The 20,845-nt window shown below is 38.5% G+C and overlaps 1 protein-coding gene across 2 annotated transcripts in view; it reads right to left on the minus strand.

Annotated features, from left to right (window-relative positions):
- SMURF2 (SMAD specific E3 ubiquitin protein ligase 2) overlaps window positions 1-20,845 on the minus strand; it is a 60,002-nt gene that overhangs the window by 28,646 nt on the left and 10,511 nt on the right. The window contains exons 1-4 of one of the 2 annotated variants that reach the window (XM_010407373.4): window positions 14,016-14,036; window positions 13,855-13,921; window positions 3,749-3,787; window positions 2,115-2,223 (exon numbers count right to left, since the gene is read on the minus strand). In XM_010407373.4, the coding sequence (XP_010405675.1) occupies window positions 2,115-2,223; window positions 3,749-3,787; window positions 13,855-13,921; window positions 14,016-14,021 (221 nt within the window). In that variant the 5' untranslated portion in view covers window positions 14,022-14,036. Of the gene's footprint in view, window positions 1-2,114; window positions 2,224-3,748; window positions 3,788-13,854; window positions 13,922-14,015; window positions 14,037-20,845 lie in introns of those variants that run through there. The other variant, XM_039562499.1, reaches the window with a different exon arrangement.

Consider the following 20,845-nt stretch of genomic DNA (forward strand, 5'->3'; position numbering starts at 1 on the left):
TACTGGATATACTTCTGTCATCAGGGTTCTGTCAACAGCCAGAATCAAAGTAGTTTTCCCTACAGGACAACATTTTATATTGAAAACAATACACTAATATAACAAAATCTATTTTTTAGGGGGACTTCCTCTGCAAACAAGAAAAAAAATCCAAACCACCATCCTTCACACAGGTCTAAATTCCTTTGGACAATCCAGCAAGAGATGCTTCAAATCTGCTCGAGCAAAATATTCTGCCAGAAACCGCTGTTCTCTCTCTGCTTTTTATAATATCTTGTGGATTGCAATCACAGTCTTGGAAAGATTCAGATTCAGATACAACCACGGCTTGTTCTATAAAACAACCTAAAAATACCTTCTCTTCATCCCTCCTTAAAAGTTATAACCAGAAAGGAATTTTTCCTAAAGATTTTACTGTTTTTTTCCATTACTCGTGTTGCATATCAACATCCTCCTTCATTTCCCATGTCCTCCGCTCCTTTTCTCCACAAGGGAATCAAATCATCAGCCCATGGAGCATTGAGCATCCTTTACAGCCACTCCAGATGACTCCACAGTCCCACAGCACTTCAAACTGGCCAGTACTGGGGCAGTCACAGGGAGCCAGTGACTTCCACACAGAATTTCACAGTGGACTAAGTGCCAAACAATGCCCACCTTCCTCCTGCAGGAGAGTCTCTTCCCCAGCTGTACAAAGGTTACAGAAGGATTTGCACACAGCCATGCCGGCAGCATTTTCCACCTTCTATCCCTGTAAAGCTGTGCATTAATGCTCATTAACAGACCCACCTAACTAAAAAACAATAAAAGTCTGTGCTCGGTTTCAGGGATTTTCTCCTTAGCTCTACTCTGATCCTTGGAGAGCACATGGAACAGCAAATGCCTGAAACCTCCATTCTGTACAAATCAACATTTTGATAGGTTTAGTAACATTAAAAAAATCAAATTAACTTAGAATTCTTTCAATAGAAAAGAGAGCCATTTGCTATACGTGAAGTTAAAATTAATTTTGTATCCATTTCTCTCATTAATATGAATTACAGTCTCACATGCAGAATCTAAGCTTGGACTGGGTTTGAATAATAAAACTATAATATTATTATTTCACTAAACTGCCATGATATTTTGTTAAGCAGTGAAGAAAATGTTCTGTATTCTGTACTAACACATCATGAACATTGACTTTGCATATTTAGTCTTGGATATTCAAATAAGGAGTAGATCAAGACATGACTTTAAACCAGGCCTTCCACATTCTGCTGTGAGACCCATCAAGCTGCTTTTCTTCACCGGGAAAAAGAGGGACAAGAAATTGTCTGTGTACCAATACCAGATTTGTTGCAGGTTTGGTGATGGCCAAAGTTAACCTAAGTATGTTCAAACAGTCTCTAATAATATAGGACAGGGAATGGAGCCATGGGGAAAAAGTCAGATCAGAACAGGAGAATACAATCACGCAAAACAGTTCATTTCTCTTCCTCATCTTTCATCCCAAGAAAAAAGATAAAGAACAGAAGGAAAATAAAGCATGCACAAACACAGAGACTTACATAAAAATTAAAGCTTTAATAACTTATATTGTACAGAAATAGTCTATGCTTTAGAAAGAGAGGAACACCATGACATGTATATGCCATACTGATTCTACTGCTCAAAAGCACCAAAAGGTGCTCAAGTGATGATAACAATAATTCAGAGTGAGAACAACATTTGGGACAGAAAATGACAGAAAAGAGAGAAAATGAAACAAAAGGCACACAAAGATACTGTAGCACCACAACAGACAAAAATATCATCAAGAGCAGCTTGAGAGAAATACTGTCAATTACTTGCTTCATTTTACAGAAGTGTTAACACGAAAATACCACAATAAAACAATGCTGTAGTCTATGTAAAGTATGCTGCAGACATCAGCATTAGAAAAACAAGTGTAGTGTTTAAATTTTGAGGTAAAGGAGAAAGTGGAATTTTGCTACATGTACTTTTCACTCAAACTAATAAACTCTGGGATACTTTCCAAGCCATACATAAGACAGGATAATGAACATCTGACATTGTCTGTGTACTTTAGAGGATTTCACTTCAAACCTTTGGTTATCACTGTTACCACCTACAGGTCATAATGCTGATTCCATTTTGGATCAAGTGTATTCTTCACAGTATCTGTAGAATGGCATTGGCCAGATCCATCCACCACGACCTTAGCAAAGGGGTCAGGAAGTCCTAACAGGAGGAAAAGAAAAAAAAGCTAGCAAGTGGATCAGGATGCTTTGAAGTCCTTTATCACTGCTCAATTATTTAATCTTTCATTTGAAGATTTATTTGCCTTTTATTCATAAATGAGAGTCCTACTTAAAGAATGGGAATAACATGATGTATTAAACAAAGGAAATGGGTACATTAGCAATTTAGTTCACTGATATGGACTAAGAAAAAGTTGTGTAAGTCAAACACATTCAGAAAAAAAAATTTAAACTCCTTAATCTTCCTAATTCAGGTTTGAGTAAATTCTCAGTATACAAAGAAGCCAGAAAACAGATTTACATTCTTTTTATGTTTAAGATCAAATCACAGTCATTACTTTGGCTGATATTGGTGTAACAGAGAATTGCCTGTAACAGGTTATTCTTGCTTTTGGGATCTACTTGGTGTACTGCTGGCTTTGTGTTCCATTTGCTGCCAGCTCAGAAACACTGAACACAAGTTCATCTGAACACCAAAAATCAGTGTAAAGATGGTGCTGAACTCCAGAGCCAGGGATGGAAACAGAGCACCTTGTGCTGAACTGACACCAAGGGATGGGCCCACCACTGATGCCCCAGGTCCTGTCCCTTTTGCCTTTACACTAATTCATTCCTCCCCTCATCCAGTGTTGTGAGTCAGCTGGAGGAACTAAGGTGGGGAAACGTTAATCACATTTGCTGAGGTGCAATTCTGCACCAGTTGCACTTCCTCAGGTGACTCAGCTGGAACTGGTCAGGCAGCAGAGGCCTTGGGACAAGTGGGGGACAAAGGAGTGGGACCTTGGGACATCTGTGCTTCAGCACCACACACTTCAGATCCTCAGGAGTTTTTTTCAGGCATGATCAAACTGTTAAACACCCAAAAACTTGCAATCAATACAGAAATTCAGATATAAGCAAAGTTTTAGAAGTATCTCAAATCACAGTATAATTCTGGATCATTGCCTCTTCAATTTCTTTTCAAAGCTCAGGTCTGCTCTTCTGAATTCCTTCTCCTCCCAGGTGGGAGGTGGCAGGCAGGTGATCTGTGCATGCAGGACACAGACAATGGCATTCCTTTCTGCCTCCTTCATCTACTTAGAACTTCTTTCAAAACATTATTAAAATTAATTAAAATATAATTTCAGAGTATGTCTATATTATGAGGTGATTATTAATAATTAAGGAGTACATCTGTTTGCTTAACAAAAAGTTCTTGTATGAAAAACAACTTAATAAATATATGATACTAAATTTGAAAAACACATAATTTGCCTGAGTGGGTAAATTCACTTCCCACTCCCACAAAAACAGAGAGAATGTGTCAGTGTTTTAATTATTATTATGGTTCTGTGATGAGTGTCACCTAAGGCAAAAACAGAAGCCCTGAAATAAAACATCAAAGCCCTCAGTACCCGTACTGCAAATATCTTAATATAATGATCACATGCAAACACTGGACTATAGAACTTGCATAATATTTGTTCCACCTAGAAATAAATGTATAAAACTTAACAACTACTTACGGAAAAAGTCCTTTTTAACCAAGTTTTTTGCACACAGTACTGCAAGAAAAACAGAAATACAAAATTCAGTTACTGATTGCCAACTTTTAAAAAAAGAAGTTATTTTACCTGTCCAGCATTCCAGCAAATCCTGCTTAAAATAAAATGAACATAAATTAACTGTGCTCCTTCCTCATTTATATTGTCATGCAAATTAATTCCTGAAAGCTGAGTTGGAAGTGTCCTCTTTTGGCAATTTACCACAAGGCAGATTACAGTGGAGGTGAGATGGCCATGGTTTCCTCAGGCAGCAGTTTCACATGCCTTTTTTTTTTTCCCCCCTCTCAACTGTTTTACTAACTGTGAGTTCACCAGAGAGGGGCTTGGAGCTGGTTCACCACAATTAGTGCTGGGACACAAGCAGGGGCTTATGTTCAGTTCTATAGCCCAGCAAAAGCTTCTTTGATCATAAAAAACAGAACATTAGGCAGCCAAGGATTTCTGTTATCCTGCATGGTAATAAATAAAAGGTTTTACCTGAAGAGCATTTGGGTGGAGCACACTAACTTCTAAAGCCAGAGTTTTGATGGTTCCAAAGATATCTTTTATTTGTAGCAGCTGATAATTGTTTCAGGCTTTTTTTGTTTGTTTAAATTAAAAGGGAGGAACATCTGCATTTGTCAGCTAAAGATACCCGCGGGAAAACAATCACCTATGAGAATACATTTAAATAAATAAATAAATAAAAGGTCAAAGGGGACAAATTTCATATAAAGGTGCCAAGGTACACAACGAAGACTTCTCTTCACAAATTGCACCACTGTTCAACTACTATGCTTATCTATTATCACAGGTTTAGTAAGCAGGAAATATTAGATTCCCCTGTGAAACATTAAAATATTTACTGATAACACAAAAGGATTCTTGGGGATTGAGCAAAAGCATGAATTCCCACAGCTAGTAGTAAAAAAAAAAAAAAAAAAAAAAAAAAAAGGGGAGTGGGGAGAGTTATTTGGTTGGAACCAGCTGCTGCAGGAGATTCCTCACTATATGATTCCCTTGGATATTTTTCCCATGAGATCGCCAATATTTATTAATGCCAGGAAATGAAAAGACACAAAAGTGCATCCAATAATCACATCCCACGGGCACTACTTAAAACCAAACACCATTGGTCATCCTTTTCCCCCCAGAATACCCTCCCACTGATCCTGCAAGACTCCTGATCCCCCCCTGCCTGAATAAAAGCAAGCAGAGGCAATCCATGAGCACTCCCCATGAAGACCTCCACAGCCAGGGCAGAGAAACACCACCCTGGACAGTCTAAATAATGGAATTCATGTTTTCCCAATTTTTACATTCATAAAGATCCTGATTTTAATGAATGGGAATTCAGGGATTCCAATTCCATGAGAATTCAGCACTGTAAAATCTGGCTACAACTCTGCTAAGGAGTTTTGGCCCTCCATAAACACAAGAGATGCCTATCAGTAGCTACAGGGAATCATAGAACAATCCGCTCACATTGACCTATCCCACACGAAAAAGACATAAAAGTTCCCAGGAAAATTTCAGAACAGTAGTTTGATGAAAGGGGCTGCTAACAACACTGTTAACCTGAAAAAGAAGTGCCTGGTTCCACACTGGTAGTTGCTGGGGTTTTTAAAAGATGATAAAAGTAATAAATACTGGTAGTCCTAAAGCAGAGCTCCATTTAAGGGATTTTCACCCAATAATTTCAATCTAAACAGTCAACAGTAGTAAAACACTAATAGAAAGCCAAAAGTTTTAGGTATTTCTGATACTCAGCATTCAAGTACATGTAGAAAAGAGACTGTCACATCACTGTCTGCTCCAAAAATCAAATACAGTTCTTTGGATGGTGTGATAAAAATAGAGTTACCAAAGGCTTCCACGTGCCCAACAATTGGAAGTTTACACTACCCAGAATATTGACAACAACCTAAAGGCATTTGAAAAAAAGAGGTAATAGAAAACTGCTTTTGCAGCTCCTTAAGATTTTATTACACCAAGAATATCCTCAGATGAGTGGTAACACAACAGACATCATCTGCCCAAGAACTGCAATAGGTTATTGGTCACCAGCCACCATTCATCTAGTGGTGAAAAGCTTCACGTAAAATAGATGCTTATACAGATGGCAAGTTTTTAAAGTATCTTAAAAAATATACAATTATTGTCACAGTTTCACCCATTACAAGTAATGGGAAGCGTCAAGTGAAGCTGTAGGCTTTAAATCCAATAGTTAAGTCAAAATACATCTACAGCACAGCAAGCCACACAGGGTGTTCCTGAAACTGTATAATGTCCAAGACAAAAGAGGTTCAACTATTCTTGTGAGAGAAATTGTAAGGTTAACTAATTACAAACATTTCTTTTCAAAAATAAAGCAAGCCTGCCAATGCAATTTAACTGAAGTCTCATTTTTGTAAGATTGGGCACACGCAGAGCACACAGACTAATAACTGCTTCCCCAACAATTACCCACGAGTGAACAAACTAATATTTTTGGCTCGACTTTTCCCTCTCTAGTAACCACATTTAAGGCAAGTCAGATGTCAACCCACTCTGGGTTTGTCAGGTTAACAAAACAGGAGAGATGCTGAGAAAGCTTCCATTAACAACACCCTCTCTGCCAGGTATTTCTAGGTGAAAAAGCCCAGGTCCCAGGAGCATCAGCTCAGCTCAAAGTGAAACAATCTTCTTCCACACACAGAGCTCTAATCTATCCCAGGACTTTTCTGGACAAAACTTTTCCCACTGGTGGGAAAAGTACCAGAGTTTATGCTCCACTTTTCTAACAGTTTCAACACTGTATTAAAACCTGTTCTGAATATTCTGATAACCAGCTGATTAATAGTTCCTTGAGAATAAAAACTAAGGAAGTTCGGCTTCCTATGGATTTATATTTCATGGCTGACTGAAGGCTGTGGCTGAGGCTTTTCCCACTAGGCATTCAGACAGACCCTCTCCCAAGCAGGCTCTCCCGTGGTCCAGAAGCACGGGATCTGCTGCAGCTTTTTCCTTTCACTTCAGGTCACTGCCAGGGTCTCCTCTTTATCCAGGCAATGATTCTCACAAAACTCATGGGACTTAATTATCTTAGAGTCCTCTATCCTAGGTTCAATTTGAGCTAAAGATTCAAAAACCAGAAAGAACTAGAGGGAGATTTCTTTCCCTTGACAAAGCCAAGTTAAAGTGCTGATGATTCTGGACCCAACGTACGCCACTATCAGATCTACACAGCCCCACCGTTAATGGATCCTCTGGAGGCACGATGGCACCGTTATTTATTATTTGGATGTGCTTCTTTTAAGGCACTTTTTGTTACAATTATTTTGAAAAAAAAGTTAAGCTATTTAAACTTGCACTGGAACTAGAATGCAAACCAATGGCTGGATATAGTGACCTTGGCTTGGAAAAAAAAGAGGGGGCGTGTGGTACTGTAAGTGCATCATCAAATGACATTAATGGCTTCTAGCACACATGTGTAGATAAAATATTCATTACAGGGAATCAGTGAGTCAATGGATAACTATGTTTCGTGTTTATTACTGACTTCCTGGGTAGTCTACAGAAAAGAGAACATTAATATTCCAATATATATGTGTGCCAAGACAAACAGCACATCAATTTTACATAGTATACATACATTAAATATTTTTGTTCGTGCTTTATGATCTCATTCTAACATACGCTACTCAGGTCTGCTCACAGAAACATGAAAAGCGCATAATGTTATAAGCTACCCAGTCTCCTTCTATGACAGCTTTGCTACACCGTCCACAAATATTCAAAAATAGGAATTAAGTGAATCACATTTGCCAATTTCCTTTTTCTGATTTATTACTCCTGTGACTGACAAAGAATGGTTTATTGAAAAATAATTTAACTATTCCAAGTAAATGCAAAATATTTAGTATCCCAAACCCCTATAATCTATGTCTTAGCTATTAAAATTTACATGCAGTTATAGAGGGGGTCAATAATTGGTTGAACTCACATAAAAATTGAAAGGAACTATGACTATTGAAAAGGTGAATTTTATAGAAAGATAAATATTTCTCTCTCATTTTCTGAACTCTGTTTTTTCTTTTTGCTAGTTACTGAAGAACTCTTGTTAAAACTGCTGCTTACTTTGGAACCATTTTTACAAAAAAATCAAAATTTTAATGACATCAAGCTGTTCTTACAGAAGGTATTCTATGTTATACATTACCACTATTTTTATAAGTATTAAAAAGTATGTTTATTTCAGAATAATAAGTATATCAGTAACACCAGGTCTCCACAGTTAGAGGGAAGAACATGAAGCCCATGAAGTGGAAAGGGAGAGCTCCAGCGTAGGAAGCTTGTGCTGAAAACAAGCAAAAACTCAAAGATCTATGAGATTTCACAGAATCACCACCTCTGAGACTTGAGCTCAGAGTCTTCAATGATCTATTCACCTCCAAAGGCTGGAAAACACCAGAATGAGTGCTGAGGAAGCAACATAAGAAGGGAAGGAACTGTTATGTGAATTCAGAGAACCTGGACATTTAAAGGCTGTGTATTCAACCCTCATGGGTATTTCCCGCCTGTATCAAACTGTTTACAGCCAACTTGTTCACCAGATTCACCTGCAAAACAGGAACACCACTACTTTACCTCACAGGTAGGTTTTAGTGTTACATTATCTGCATGTTGGTACACTCTCAGTTACCTGTTAAAATGCACCTCTTGATTTATGAAAAATTACAAGGTTTAAATGTGTTTATACCCAGCAGCATGAGGTACAAACACCTCAGGGCTACAGCTGTAGACAATCACTGTAGAAACATATTAGTCTTAAAATTCCTATGTTAAAAATAATATTGCTTAAGCCATCTTAAGTAAGTAGTTTTTAAATGTGTATATTTGAGACACACCAATACTATCAAAGAAAGATTAAGGAAGACAGGTAAGAAAATAAAAATAATCATGAATGTCCATGGAAGTGAGCACACCAGATGCAGAAGGAAACACACAATCAACACACTTAAGTCTGTACATGACTCAGTAGAACCCCCCCATTCCATGCTAGTCATCCATAAGAACCAACACTTTGTCAACAGACAGCTCCACAGTCATGGGGAGGAAAGCACTCGGTCCAAAGCTAAGATTATGTTTTCTAATCTTCTAGCTTTTTGTGTCATCACCACAGAAGAACAAGTTCAGCCTTCTGAATCCAACCAACAGTTTTAACATTATAATTCCTGTTGGTTATTTCTTTCCCCGAGGGTTTTTCTCCCAGAAAAAGCGCTTGTTCAAGAACATATGTAACACATGGGAGAGCAACAGGCTGCCTATCAATTTTTACCACAATGGCTCATTTTGAAGACAAGTCTTTCTTCCCCTACAGAAACACCATCTTTTACTGAAAGCCATTAGCATTGGGTTTTGTGATCAGATCCCAGTTGTTTGCACGTTCTACGCAGAGCAATACAATAACCAAAATAAGTCCCAGCTGTAGAAACACAATGCTACGCTGTTGCTAATGTGTGTTGTACTGATAATGAATGGTCGTCTATGCTTTAATCTGAGTAAAGTTCCCAACTGCTCTGCCTCTCCTTGCCAAAAATTCCCCTTCCTCCTCCAGACTGTGGTTGCATTCCAATTACACTGCTGATTGGAATGAGCCTGCTTGGGGGAGGGAGAGAGGCAAATGAAGCCACACTCACGCCCCTCCTCGCCTTCACAGCTGCCCCTGGGACCCAGAAATTGCTCGGGTGTTTGAACTTAAGGCTGACATGACGTACTTTTCTCCACATAGTACAAAACTCTTTTCAAATTCACTTATTTCTTTTAGAAATGGCATTTGTGACAGGCAAACAGCACACCGTGCACAGGTTCCAGCAGGATGGCTCAATACTTTAAACATTTTTAAACAAGTTTTTAAACCTACTGGTTTCTTCCATTGTTGGCGCGCTCACAAGAAACTTACGTTTCTCTGCTTGCATTCCCTCCCTGTACCTGCCTGAATTCCCACATGGGAAGATATAAAACAGGAGGTCTTCAACTATTTATTGAATAAAGAGCTGTAAGTAACGCCATATGGATTTTGCAAATACAGCTGTTGAGGTAATAACTTCCTCCATTAAGATTTTGAAATAAAATTGTTTACCCCAACTATTAAGTTTTATTTTACAGTTAATCTCTCTGAGGATTTTTTTAAGGTTCCATTTCCTTTGAAAGGTGCTTTTTCTGCAGATGAACAAAATGCGACAGAATGTGACCCTAAAACTAAGAGTTTACTTTTGCTTAATGAAATTCCTGCATTTTTGAAGATTGCAATCAATTATCGTCAAGAAGGGACACACAAAGGCAGGCAAGCCAAACAAATAGTGTGTTTTACAGGTGCACAGGGGTTTGGAGTCAATTTGCAGCATGAAATGGGTCAGAACACAGCAGCTGACTATTATTCCAAGCAGGATCGGTGATCGGAGCGTGCTGGAAGGTTTCATATTGCACCCAACAGTACAGGGGGCTGCAGCTGTTCCTCCCTCAAAGCAGGTCTAGCAAGCACAGGGATACAAGGTAGAGCAGGAAGCTGAACTGGCTTAACAGAAAATTAACCTTCTGGGGAGATGGATTAGTTCACCGTTGGCTCCTAGAGCTGCACAGACTTATCCTGCAGTCACGCTATCTGCAAACCTGCGGCAAAGGAAGTGGCAGAAGCACATGGCTGCAGAGCAGGGAGGATCAGCCAGGCTGCCCTTCTTGCAGTTGTGCAGGAGAAGTGCACCCCATACCCTTATAAGAGCTTTCAGCTCTAAAAATAAAATGCCCAATATTTTCACTTTAATGCAGACATAGTTTTTCCTCCTGCCTCTGTTTTGCAGCTCCAGAAATGTATTTTATTAAAAATAAAATTAAGTTAAAAAGCAGATTTTGCTACCAATATACCAAAATTACCAGCTAACACCCTTCAGGTTTTTAGAGACACAATCTTCTCCTTAAACATTCAGCTTTTCCATTTCTCAGAGCACACTCAGAAATGCAGAATTACAACACAAAAAAGCACTTCTCTTGCAAGTACACACACAGCTGTTTCCAGGCTGCTCTGTTTTACTTAGGGACAGCTGCTCTTTTCTGGGTCTCACAAAGCACCAGAAATTCAAAATAACCCAATGAGCTCTAAACTAGAGTCAGTACAAAACACGTACACACACATAGAATGGTAGGATCATTATTTTCCCCAGTACTGCATTGTAAAATTCAGCATTACCCTAATTAACACTCCAAATTACACCCTCTCCAGGGCCCAGTAGAGGCAGCACACGGAGCTGCAGGTGCCATATGCCAGCACAGGGAAGCCCAGTTCACCCAAGGACACTGGACAAGCTGATGCTGATTTCAGACACACTCTGCTCAATGAGATCCAAGGCAATCACTCTCCTCCACCCCCGGATCCCTGGCTCTGCAGCAGAAGAGCTGCAGGGCAAGCAGCCAGGTACACCCCAAACACCATGATTAGGCTTCTTCACCTGGGTATCTTTTTCTGATGTCAATTAGGAGCTCCATCGCATGATCCCTTCTGCTCCCAAACTATGGGAAGCAGGACGACTGGGTGACTTCTTCAGCAGGCACAGCTGCCTCACAGCACACCTACAGCTTATATTGGTAGGAAACTAATTTCTAATTCTCTTACAGACCTATACATCTCATTTAAATTGAATGCAAACTTAGTACAAGTTAGAATTGGTACACGATTCTAAGAATAAGCATTAGAACAGTTCAAAAGTACTAATGGATTTTTAAAGTGCTATTTAATATTAACATGTCAGGTTGCAAAAAAATATTCTAAGTGACATATAAAAGCATCACTGCTAGGCTGATGTCCAAACACAAGGTAGACAGCTTTAAAATAAACTCAATTAAAATATGCATTGGTATAAACATAGTACTAGAAAAGCACTTTTAGCAAGAATTTCCTTAGTACTAATTGTTACAATTCTAAATTTTCCCATAAACACATTTCTGTAAGTTCAACTTCAACACAAGCCAGATGCTAAATCCTTAATATACTACATGTAAAGTGAAACCCATTTCCAAGGATCACATACATTATAAGCATTGTCAGTGAGAAACCCGTGTCTCAACAAAACAGAATTTTTCCTGTGGGACTAAACAAACAAACCCACGATAACCAGCATTCAAACACCAAACAGCAATATGGATATCCAAAAGTGACAAATGCCCTAATAATGTAATATAATGTAAACTACTGCAAAAGATGCCAGAACCTAACACAAAACCAGTACATTTTCTGTTCAACAGATTCACTCTAAGTTCTCCACAAGAATAGGCTGTGCTGTGACTAGATTTAGAATTCCAGACCCATATAACTTGCATATAATGTAACTCATGGAGGTTAAAATCCAAATGAAAACATCAGACATTTATCAGAGATAACAAAGATGCAATGCATCACTGGGTAGAAACAGTTAAGCCAATAAATCATTAATGTCATGCAATAATAAAATTCTGGAAGAGAGTCTCCAAGGTTGTTTTAAATTCCCGTAAGGGAAGGATGATACGACAGCGACTCCAGACTCCAGCAGTCTGTGCCGGGGACGGCTGAGTGACTTGTGGCCGTGGCCAGATGGAGCCCGCCAAGATTTGCCATGTTTAGACTCCTGTTTTTACATCACGATGTCTGCTTCACAGCATTGTTTCACTGTAAACAAAAGGCTTCCTTTTCCACTTCTCCTCCCTTACTCCAGTCCAAGCCAAAAGTAAAACAAAACACAAAACCCCCCAAACCATTGAATTCTTCCTTCGAGCAGCTCATGCATTCACGTTTCCTAGATTCATTCTGCGATGGGCTCGCTGCCACACACGTCACCCACCCTATTCATGTGTCCAGTTTATTTGATATGCCTCTCAAGAAGTAAAGGAAAGAAATTATGCTGCCACTTTTGCAATGAAGATAGCAGCCCTCCCCAGGCACTGCAAATCCTACCAGGAAGGTTTAGAAGTCTCTTTCATGGAGATTCACATTAATTCAAGTTAAATTGAGTAAGTAGATGTAAAAAAAGTTGAGTTTGGTTTGCTTTTTTTTAGCTATGTACCAAATGTGAAAATTAAAGCTGAATGATACAAAATAAACCATGCTCAGGGCTCTTTGTAAATTAGGGCTCCAGCCACAGCTCAGTGAGAAAGGAGCAGAAGTAACACATGGGAAACTTAAAGAAAACAAAGGCTATTGGGAATATCTGCATTTCCTGGTTCAGTGTGAATGGAGCCTCTCAGACCAGCCAGGATGTTTCTAATGCATAACTTTCATACACTATAAATTCCATTTCTCTTCTCCACCCTCCTCCAAAATGGCCTAACCATCCCATCTCACGCATTTTTCAACATCTGAAAAACCAACCACTACTGTACCATGGAGCAAAGACAGCAAAGATCAATTTTCAGACCAATTTCAAAGTTATCCCTTCTCTTTCTCATATAGGTGACAAGTATAAAATTGTATTCCAGTAAACAAAATCAGGGTGGGAAACAGAAATGCATTAAAAAGATAAAAGAATCCTGCAGCTTTGCTGTTACATTTGCTGTAAGATTCTCTATTTTTTACCCTCCTGCAGTATTAAAAACAATAGTTCATAAAAAAAAAAAAACAACTTTAGAGTAACATTACCAAGATTAACTGATCTCAAACTGCAGAGGTGGTTTTTATATCCAAGTGTGAGTGAAGTAAACTCTAATGCAATTATCCAAGAAATACTGGAATAAAATAGTTTTTAAGAGATCAGGCAAAGAAAAGGGGGTCACTTCCATCTCAAACTCTTACAATCCTGCTAAAAGTCTTACCTCAGTCCTTAAAGACTTCTTTACAATCCCAGCAGTTAGTTTTTAACCAAAACAGAAGCAATTAATCCAAAATTATCAACTTGCAAAATACTTAAGAGAGCACAGGATCCTTCCTCTGATGGGTAAATAAAAAAGGTAACATGGAAATTCAGCCATCTATTTCTGTTTGTTTTGATAGGAACAGGAGTGGGGGGGGGAAGCTAACAGGAGGAATAAATGATAGCTCTGTTTAACATATTTCATGCACCTCTGAAAATGTGGGGACAAACCTGCCAGCAAGGAGCAGAGCCCTTGGATTTGTTTCACTGCAGTAAAACTCTCCACCCTCTGAATGAGCTGTAGTAGAGGCAACAACAAAAGAAATTCATGATCTAATTACCAACCAGAAAAAAATGCCCTGAATTTTAAAAAGGGCTCAGACAAGAGGCACCTGCATCTAAGTCAGACTTCTGGGTGCCAGAAATTGTGGATCCCAGCAGTGCTCCAGGCTGTGCTGCTGTTGCTGTCAGGACGTGGCCACATGTGTGATTTAAACAGGAAGTCTCAAAACTCTGTCTCTGCTGCAGACGGGATCCTTGGGGAACACCAGTACTCCTGGGGATTTTCTGGAAAGAGGAGAAAGGAAAAGAACCAGGAAGGGAAAAAAAAAAAAAGACCCCAAAAGCATGGACACAATTTACCCTTCACAAGTAATTCCCATGCCACTCCAGCAAAATGCTGTAAATATTGATTTTATCAGCACTAACAAAAGGATTGTCAGATCCTTTTTAAGAAATAATTCCTAACTCATAAGAAAACCTCGGGCAACAACTTTTGATAGGGAAAAAAAATGAATTCTGGCATTTCAGACATATATTTAGGTAATTTACAAAAAATAGTCCTCTAATAAGTAAAACAATGTTAAAGAGTTCAAGAGGGTCATGATTTTGATACTATCACTAGCAAAAATCACTAATTAAACACCTGCCCTTACTCTAAACTCCTAGTTCAGCACAGTTTTGTTTTATTACTACACCTGATGTACTGAAATGATATTATATGGGGCAATATAGATGAGTGATGTACTCTTACCTCATCCTGCATTATCGTCAATATCCACAACCTCAGACATTGTCTCCTTGATAATATGTGGATCCTGCCTCTTTCTTATTTAGTACAGCTGAAATATTCAAACACAATATCCCTACATTCACATTTTTTTGGAAAATTGGTTTTAGTGGAATGCTTTCAACTCTGGAAGTTGCCTCTCTCTCTGGAACCTGACAGTTTGGCTTCTGCCAAAAATAGAACAGGGTCAGCAGGAAGGTGTGTGGACTATACACACACCTTTACCTGGTCACTAAGATTATGCCTCTGATGATGGAATTCTGTCTGTACCTGCAGAAATGCAACATCATCTAAGTGAGGAAAACTCCAGCTGCTTAAAGACAGCACAGATGGAAAACCAGTGTCACCATTCAAACATCATTAAAACTAGTGTACCTCAGTCCAGTCTTATCCCCCACCACACATCCACAAAGCCTCATCTCCAGGAGATTATTACATCATTAGACTATACCATTTATAAACTGATTAAATTATTGCAGTCATTTAATATGGACAGATTCCATTTGGTTTCTCTCTTTAAACAGATGTGTCCTACAGAACAAATCCAAACAGTTTAAGAAGCTGCTGCTGTTGAACAGAGATGAGCTAATTGAATGTGCAATTTTATTTATTTCAACTGAAGTACAGCAACTTACAGTAAAACCTTGGTTTTGTTTTACTTTGGTTTTACACAAGTTGCTTAAATTATTTCGTGAAATCAGTATAATTATATAGTACTGTAAGAAATAATATAAAAGGGAATTTAAAGAAACAGAACACCAAGACATTCAGATGAAATAGCTCACCAATACACGGAAATAAAGGATCTTGCCCAAAAAACATTGCCATACCATTTAAACTACAACTTCAGATATCTTTTGGGAAGATGCAATGCTCGAGAAGTGAAAATACAAGAATTTTTTTGAGAAATAAGAACACAGAGTAGAAGATATTAAGCAGTAGAGAGTGAAGATTAAGAAAGATAATGGGAAGGAGCTGAGACTGAAAAGAGGAGTGTAAGGTGATTGATTACATGAATGCAAAAAGTGTAACACTGTACATCAACACTCCTACCAGTACAGCAAATGGATAAAAATCCAGGAAAATATTCCCAACAAGTTTGAGAACATTTCATTGCTGGGCTCCTACAAAGGCAGAATGGCTTCCAAGTACAAGGAGTATCCAAGTATTTCCACTGACCTCAAACACCAGTTATGAATTTCAGACACTCCAAGTAGACATGATGGGGATTTTGAGGGGACACAGAAATGGAAAACCCTCATTTCCCTGCAGCCATACACTCTAGGAACCCTCAGCCTCTTGCAGTTCTGCTCACAGAGTGTTATACTAAATATCACTTCTGATTTCCACCATTTCTTATACAACTGCACAAGCAAGGCAAGAGCAGACCCAGTTTTCCAGAGGAATCTTTACATGCATTTCCTAGACACACTGCTCCTTGGACATCTCGACTGCTAATTGAGGGCTATCCAGGGCACCCAAATATAATCATTTGCTAAACAAATGATTATATATTATATATATATATATATATATTATATATATAATATATTATATATATATAATATATATTAACTTTCCAAGTACAGTATTTTTTTATCTCACAACTGTCTTCTTACATTTCAATTATTTAAAACTAAACACCTTCCAATGACCTAATTCCTTTAGTTTCTCTATCATTTATGTATCTTAGAGCCAATATGACAATTTATACTACAATACGACCAGAGATAGGCTAAAATTCTGACCAGTTCTATGGAGACAGAGAGGGCACAGGCTTTTTCCCCTTTACATTGCTTCATCCAACTTTGTAAACTGTACCTCCTTTCTGCATTAACTAAATTAAAGAATTCACAAATATATTTTCTATTCATCTTTCAGCATTGTAGACTATGAATGGCACTGTTAATGTTAAAATGATGCAAGTTTTAAAAATACTAAAAATCAAAATACAGTAATCACCTTGGAACTGGCATCCTGCATTAAACATTTCTAGCTAATCGTGTATTTTCATTAATTATAAGCAAATGAACTACACTAAGTCAGTGCAGGGAGTTGTGCCTGCACTCCTGCAACATAACTGTCCTCACTGGAAGGTGCTGTTGCTGAAGGGTCACAGGACAGGAGCGTTATTTAGGGTGCACACAAACATTTTGTCATTCAGCTAAAAATCAAAAACATACCTAAACACATTCAAACTTACAAAAGAAAGATTAGAACACACAAATGAGTCTCACAGGTTTTGCTCCTAGATACAGACTGCTCTTCAGGAGAAGATAAAGTGTTAATCGCATATTTGGTGGTTTATGAGCCAAAGCACTCTGAGGTTTAAACTGCTTCTGCTCAGTGCTCATCCCATTCAGAGACGATGAATCATTTCCCATTTGGCTGCACTTCTGCCTACAAGGCTTGTCTTCTGTGAGATTTCTCCTGTAGCCTTGTAATAGATTTGCTAATTTAGTACACCTGACTTTGAGCAAAAGCTATTGTTGCCAGCTGCCAGACTAGACCTCGTCCTGTTTATCAGACACATCTCCACCAGCCCATCCTGCCCCAGTCACAGAAACATAACACTCCTTACTAATCCCAGGGCAGTAAATTACTTTCTAATATCCTTGTTTTTCTTACTCTGCCAAAATACCAACACATCACAGATTTAAAGCAACAGCAAAATCAATTTATCTTCAGCAGCTGGGCCAATACCAGTATATCCAATAACCACACATTTTTAAAGTCGTATTTACTGTTCTAGTCATTCTGTCCATGAATTCCTGAGTTCCAGCAGTAGAGGTTTGACTGTTTTAAACAAAGGTAATATAAACTCACAGGGAGTGTATTTTAGCTTTTTAGACAGGCCTCCACAGCTCTTTGAAAGATAAATCAGAGCAAAGCAAAGTATTAGACACCTCACACATACTAAAATATTTCCTCATTTTCCCCAGGGCTTTGTGCATGCAAAAGAAAGTGCATTACTTGCTGTTTATAAGTATTTGTGTGGACAGAAGCTTAGGGTAAGGGGCAACAGAGAAAATACGGGGAGGGCTGGGTGGGTTTTGTTGTTTTGGGGGTTTTTTGTGGTTTAGTGTTTTTGTTGGGGTTTTTTGGGTTTTTTTTAAACCTCCCTACAATGAATCTGGAAAACATATGAAAAAACAATTTGTGTATGATACTTTTACACCTAAACAAAATCTACCAGAATGTAAGCCTTTACATTCCAAATTACACAAATTAGTTATACAGATGTAAAAAAAAAAGTAGACTCGCTCTTTTCAGGTTTCACACACAGTTCACAGAAACGCATGCCCACATATTAGAGGCTCTTTTGATACTCTTACCCTTCTAAATATTTTAAAACTCAGTATCATCAACAAAAATATGAGAAAGCACACTCAGCTAACAAAAAATATGAAGTATTGACATTCCTCTCTTCCATTCTCAGGGAGCTGTGGAGCCACTTACTAATCTCTATCATTCAGATCTGGCTGCTGAACTCATGCTGAGCAGTCAAGGAAATGCACCTGGACTCTTCCACCTGGGACTGACTTGAAAAGCCAGACAGAAATTGTGATTCAACATGCAAAGACCATTTACTATGAGCAGGTTCCACAGCACCCTGTGGTTACCTTCTGCCATATTTGTTGCCAAAATTCAATTTCATTGTATTTGCCCTGTAGAGCAGCAGAGGATCCCCTCTGACCCTTTCCCACGTGACAATATCCATCCAACACTCCACTGCAAACACCCTGCCCTTGCAAAGGGAACACGGGTCTGGAAGCTCAGCTGCAGAGCCAGCACCTGTTCTTCCAGGTGGGACAGAGGAGAGTAACCTAGGAAAGAGAACAAAATCTTGGAATTTTAGGAAATGGAGGTGAAGTCAGAGCAAACAGACTCAAAAAGCCGTATTACTTCATTGCCTTGCAACAGCTACACAGCCAGTCCAGTCCCATGTAAAGTTGATGTTCTTGCAAGTAAAAAGACCTATATATATATATATATATATATATAGTTTCACAAGGTTTTTCATTGTAACATCTGAAATGATGAATCAGATTTCAAGTATTATTCATCTGTACAACTTAATCTAGCCCTGAGGAACCATTAGAGAAAAATATTTGCCAGGAAAAAATAACCCAGAATATATGATTCATTCACTTCTGAAACAATAAAATGGTTCACTATAACAAAAATAACTATATTGTAAATACTTCAGTTAAAATGTTAAAAAAACCCCTAGCCAAACACAATGAAGAAAGCATGCCCTTAGAATAAAAACAAACTAAATGTGCATATGTGTGCAAATAACAAAACACCTTGTTAGAAACAGGTAATTGTATGAAATGTAGTTAACACCGTATCTAATGGAAATTGTACTTTATTTTTTAGGGATTTAATAGTCTTAGAACAATGACACAACTCAACTCTCAAACTCTTAGCTATTCTTCTGTTAAGCTGATAAATAGATACTTACTTCAGCAGAAAGTGATGCATGTGGTGTATATCTAAAATCAAACAGATCCTGAACATCCTCCTGGGAAGCAGACAAGGCTATCACTGACCTTAAATCAGGATAAAAGGGATCAGCTGAACAAAATCATGTGTTTAGTAACTTTATAATTGCCCAAAGCTCAAAAAGGTGTGAAAATGAGCAGCTTTTTGGAAAAAAAGTCCCCTAGGAGCAGATTTTGTTTCAGCCTTGTGCCAAACATTGGGTGAAAAGAGAAGCACTGTTATCCATCAACAAATAACTCTGTAAAATATGAAAGCAGTCTGAAAACCTCCTTTTTCTTCATAGTTAGACAATATTAAATTTACTTAAAATGAAACCTTGCAGTTTCAAATTTTATCAGTTCATTCATTTTTCGTTTACTAAAAAAAAAAAATAACCATCCATCCAAATGCACCCGTAACTCACTCTGTCTACACAGACCTCTACAAGAAACTTCAAATTGCATATCTGCCTGTCTCTTGCTGGAGATACACCTGCCCAGCACAGGTAATTTCTGGTTTGTTTTTTCACTGGTCAAACTCTTTTGCAGGCTCCTTTGTGTGTGTTTCGTACTTTGATCTCCATTCTCTGTGTGTGTTTCACAACACTGGCAACTCAATGTAAACAGAGCATAGCGTATTATATCAACCCCCTGACACAGGAGGATGCTCTGGTGCAAATCCAGTGGGGACAAGCTATAAAATCAGAGGACCCCCCTCTTCTGTAGAGAAATATTCACAAAGAATGCAAGATCCATCACAGTGCAAAAATGATAGCTGCCACAGCTCATAGCTTTCTCTGTCCACTTGATATTTAACACATTAACGTTGACTCTAACTAAAAAAGCTTAAATCTTTCATGCAATGAACTCATCAACAGCAGATAACACTTCTCTGAACTCCAAAACCTTCGTGAATATATAGCATGTAAATTAGCCAAGGAAACTTAAAAACTACATAATTCAATTATAATTATCAGCAAGTTTTCTGACCCTTTTAAAGCAAGATAATATTAGCATTAATGAAGTGACCAAGATCTTCTTAGAATCAAGGGTCTTTTCAAAAAAATTCTCAGGTTTCCTAAAAGCTGAAGAATTCATTTTGTTCTATGCATAAGGAGTAACCCTGATCTTATCTGCAAGCCTTTTTAGAATTATGTTCTGAATCATGGCCACTTAGAAGCCAGCCCTTAATTCCCTATTTTTTCTATATAGGATCAAAGTAATGAACCTGTGGAGCAAAGGAACAGATGGGAGAAATTTTGGGGTGGGTGTTTTTTCCTGTTTGTTTTTAAACTTCTGGCCTCTTTCCAACTATAACCACTTACATTCTTTGCATGTTACACATCATGAGTTCTTATAAAGCCCCTCTGCTGTAGATGACCCCTTCTTCCCAATAAAACACTCAGATCACCAAAAGAACATCGCATGTGCAGCAACAGCATTCCCTGGTTACAAAGCCAAGTGTTGAAAGGTCTGGAACAGGAGCTCTGGGCTGCCTCTGTGACCCTGTGTCACGTTCAGTGCTGCAGCACCAGAGCCCAGGCACCAATACATCCCCAGTACCTCATCCTGCCAAAATCAATCCCCACCATCCACCATTTGCCCTGGACAGCTCCTTGTTCCAGGTCACTCCCTTCTCCTCCACCCTCATCCAGCTTTTGCACCC

This window comes from Corvus cornix, chromosome 18, assembly GCF_000738735.6.
Source record: "Corvus cornix cornix isolate S_Up_H32 chromosome 18, ASM73873v5, whole genome shotgun sequence".
Taxonomy (NCBI): domain Eukaryota; kingdom Metazoa; phylum Chordata; class Aves; order Passeriformes; family Corvidae; genus Corvus; species Corvus cornix.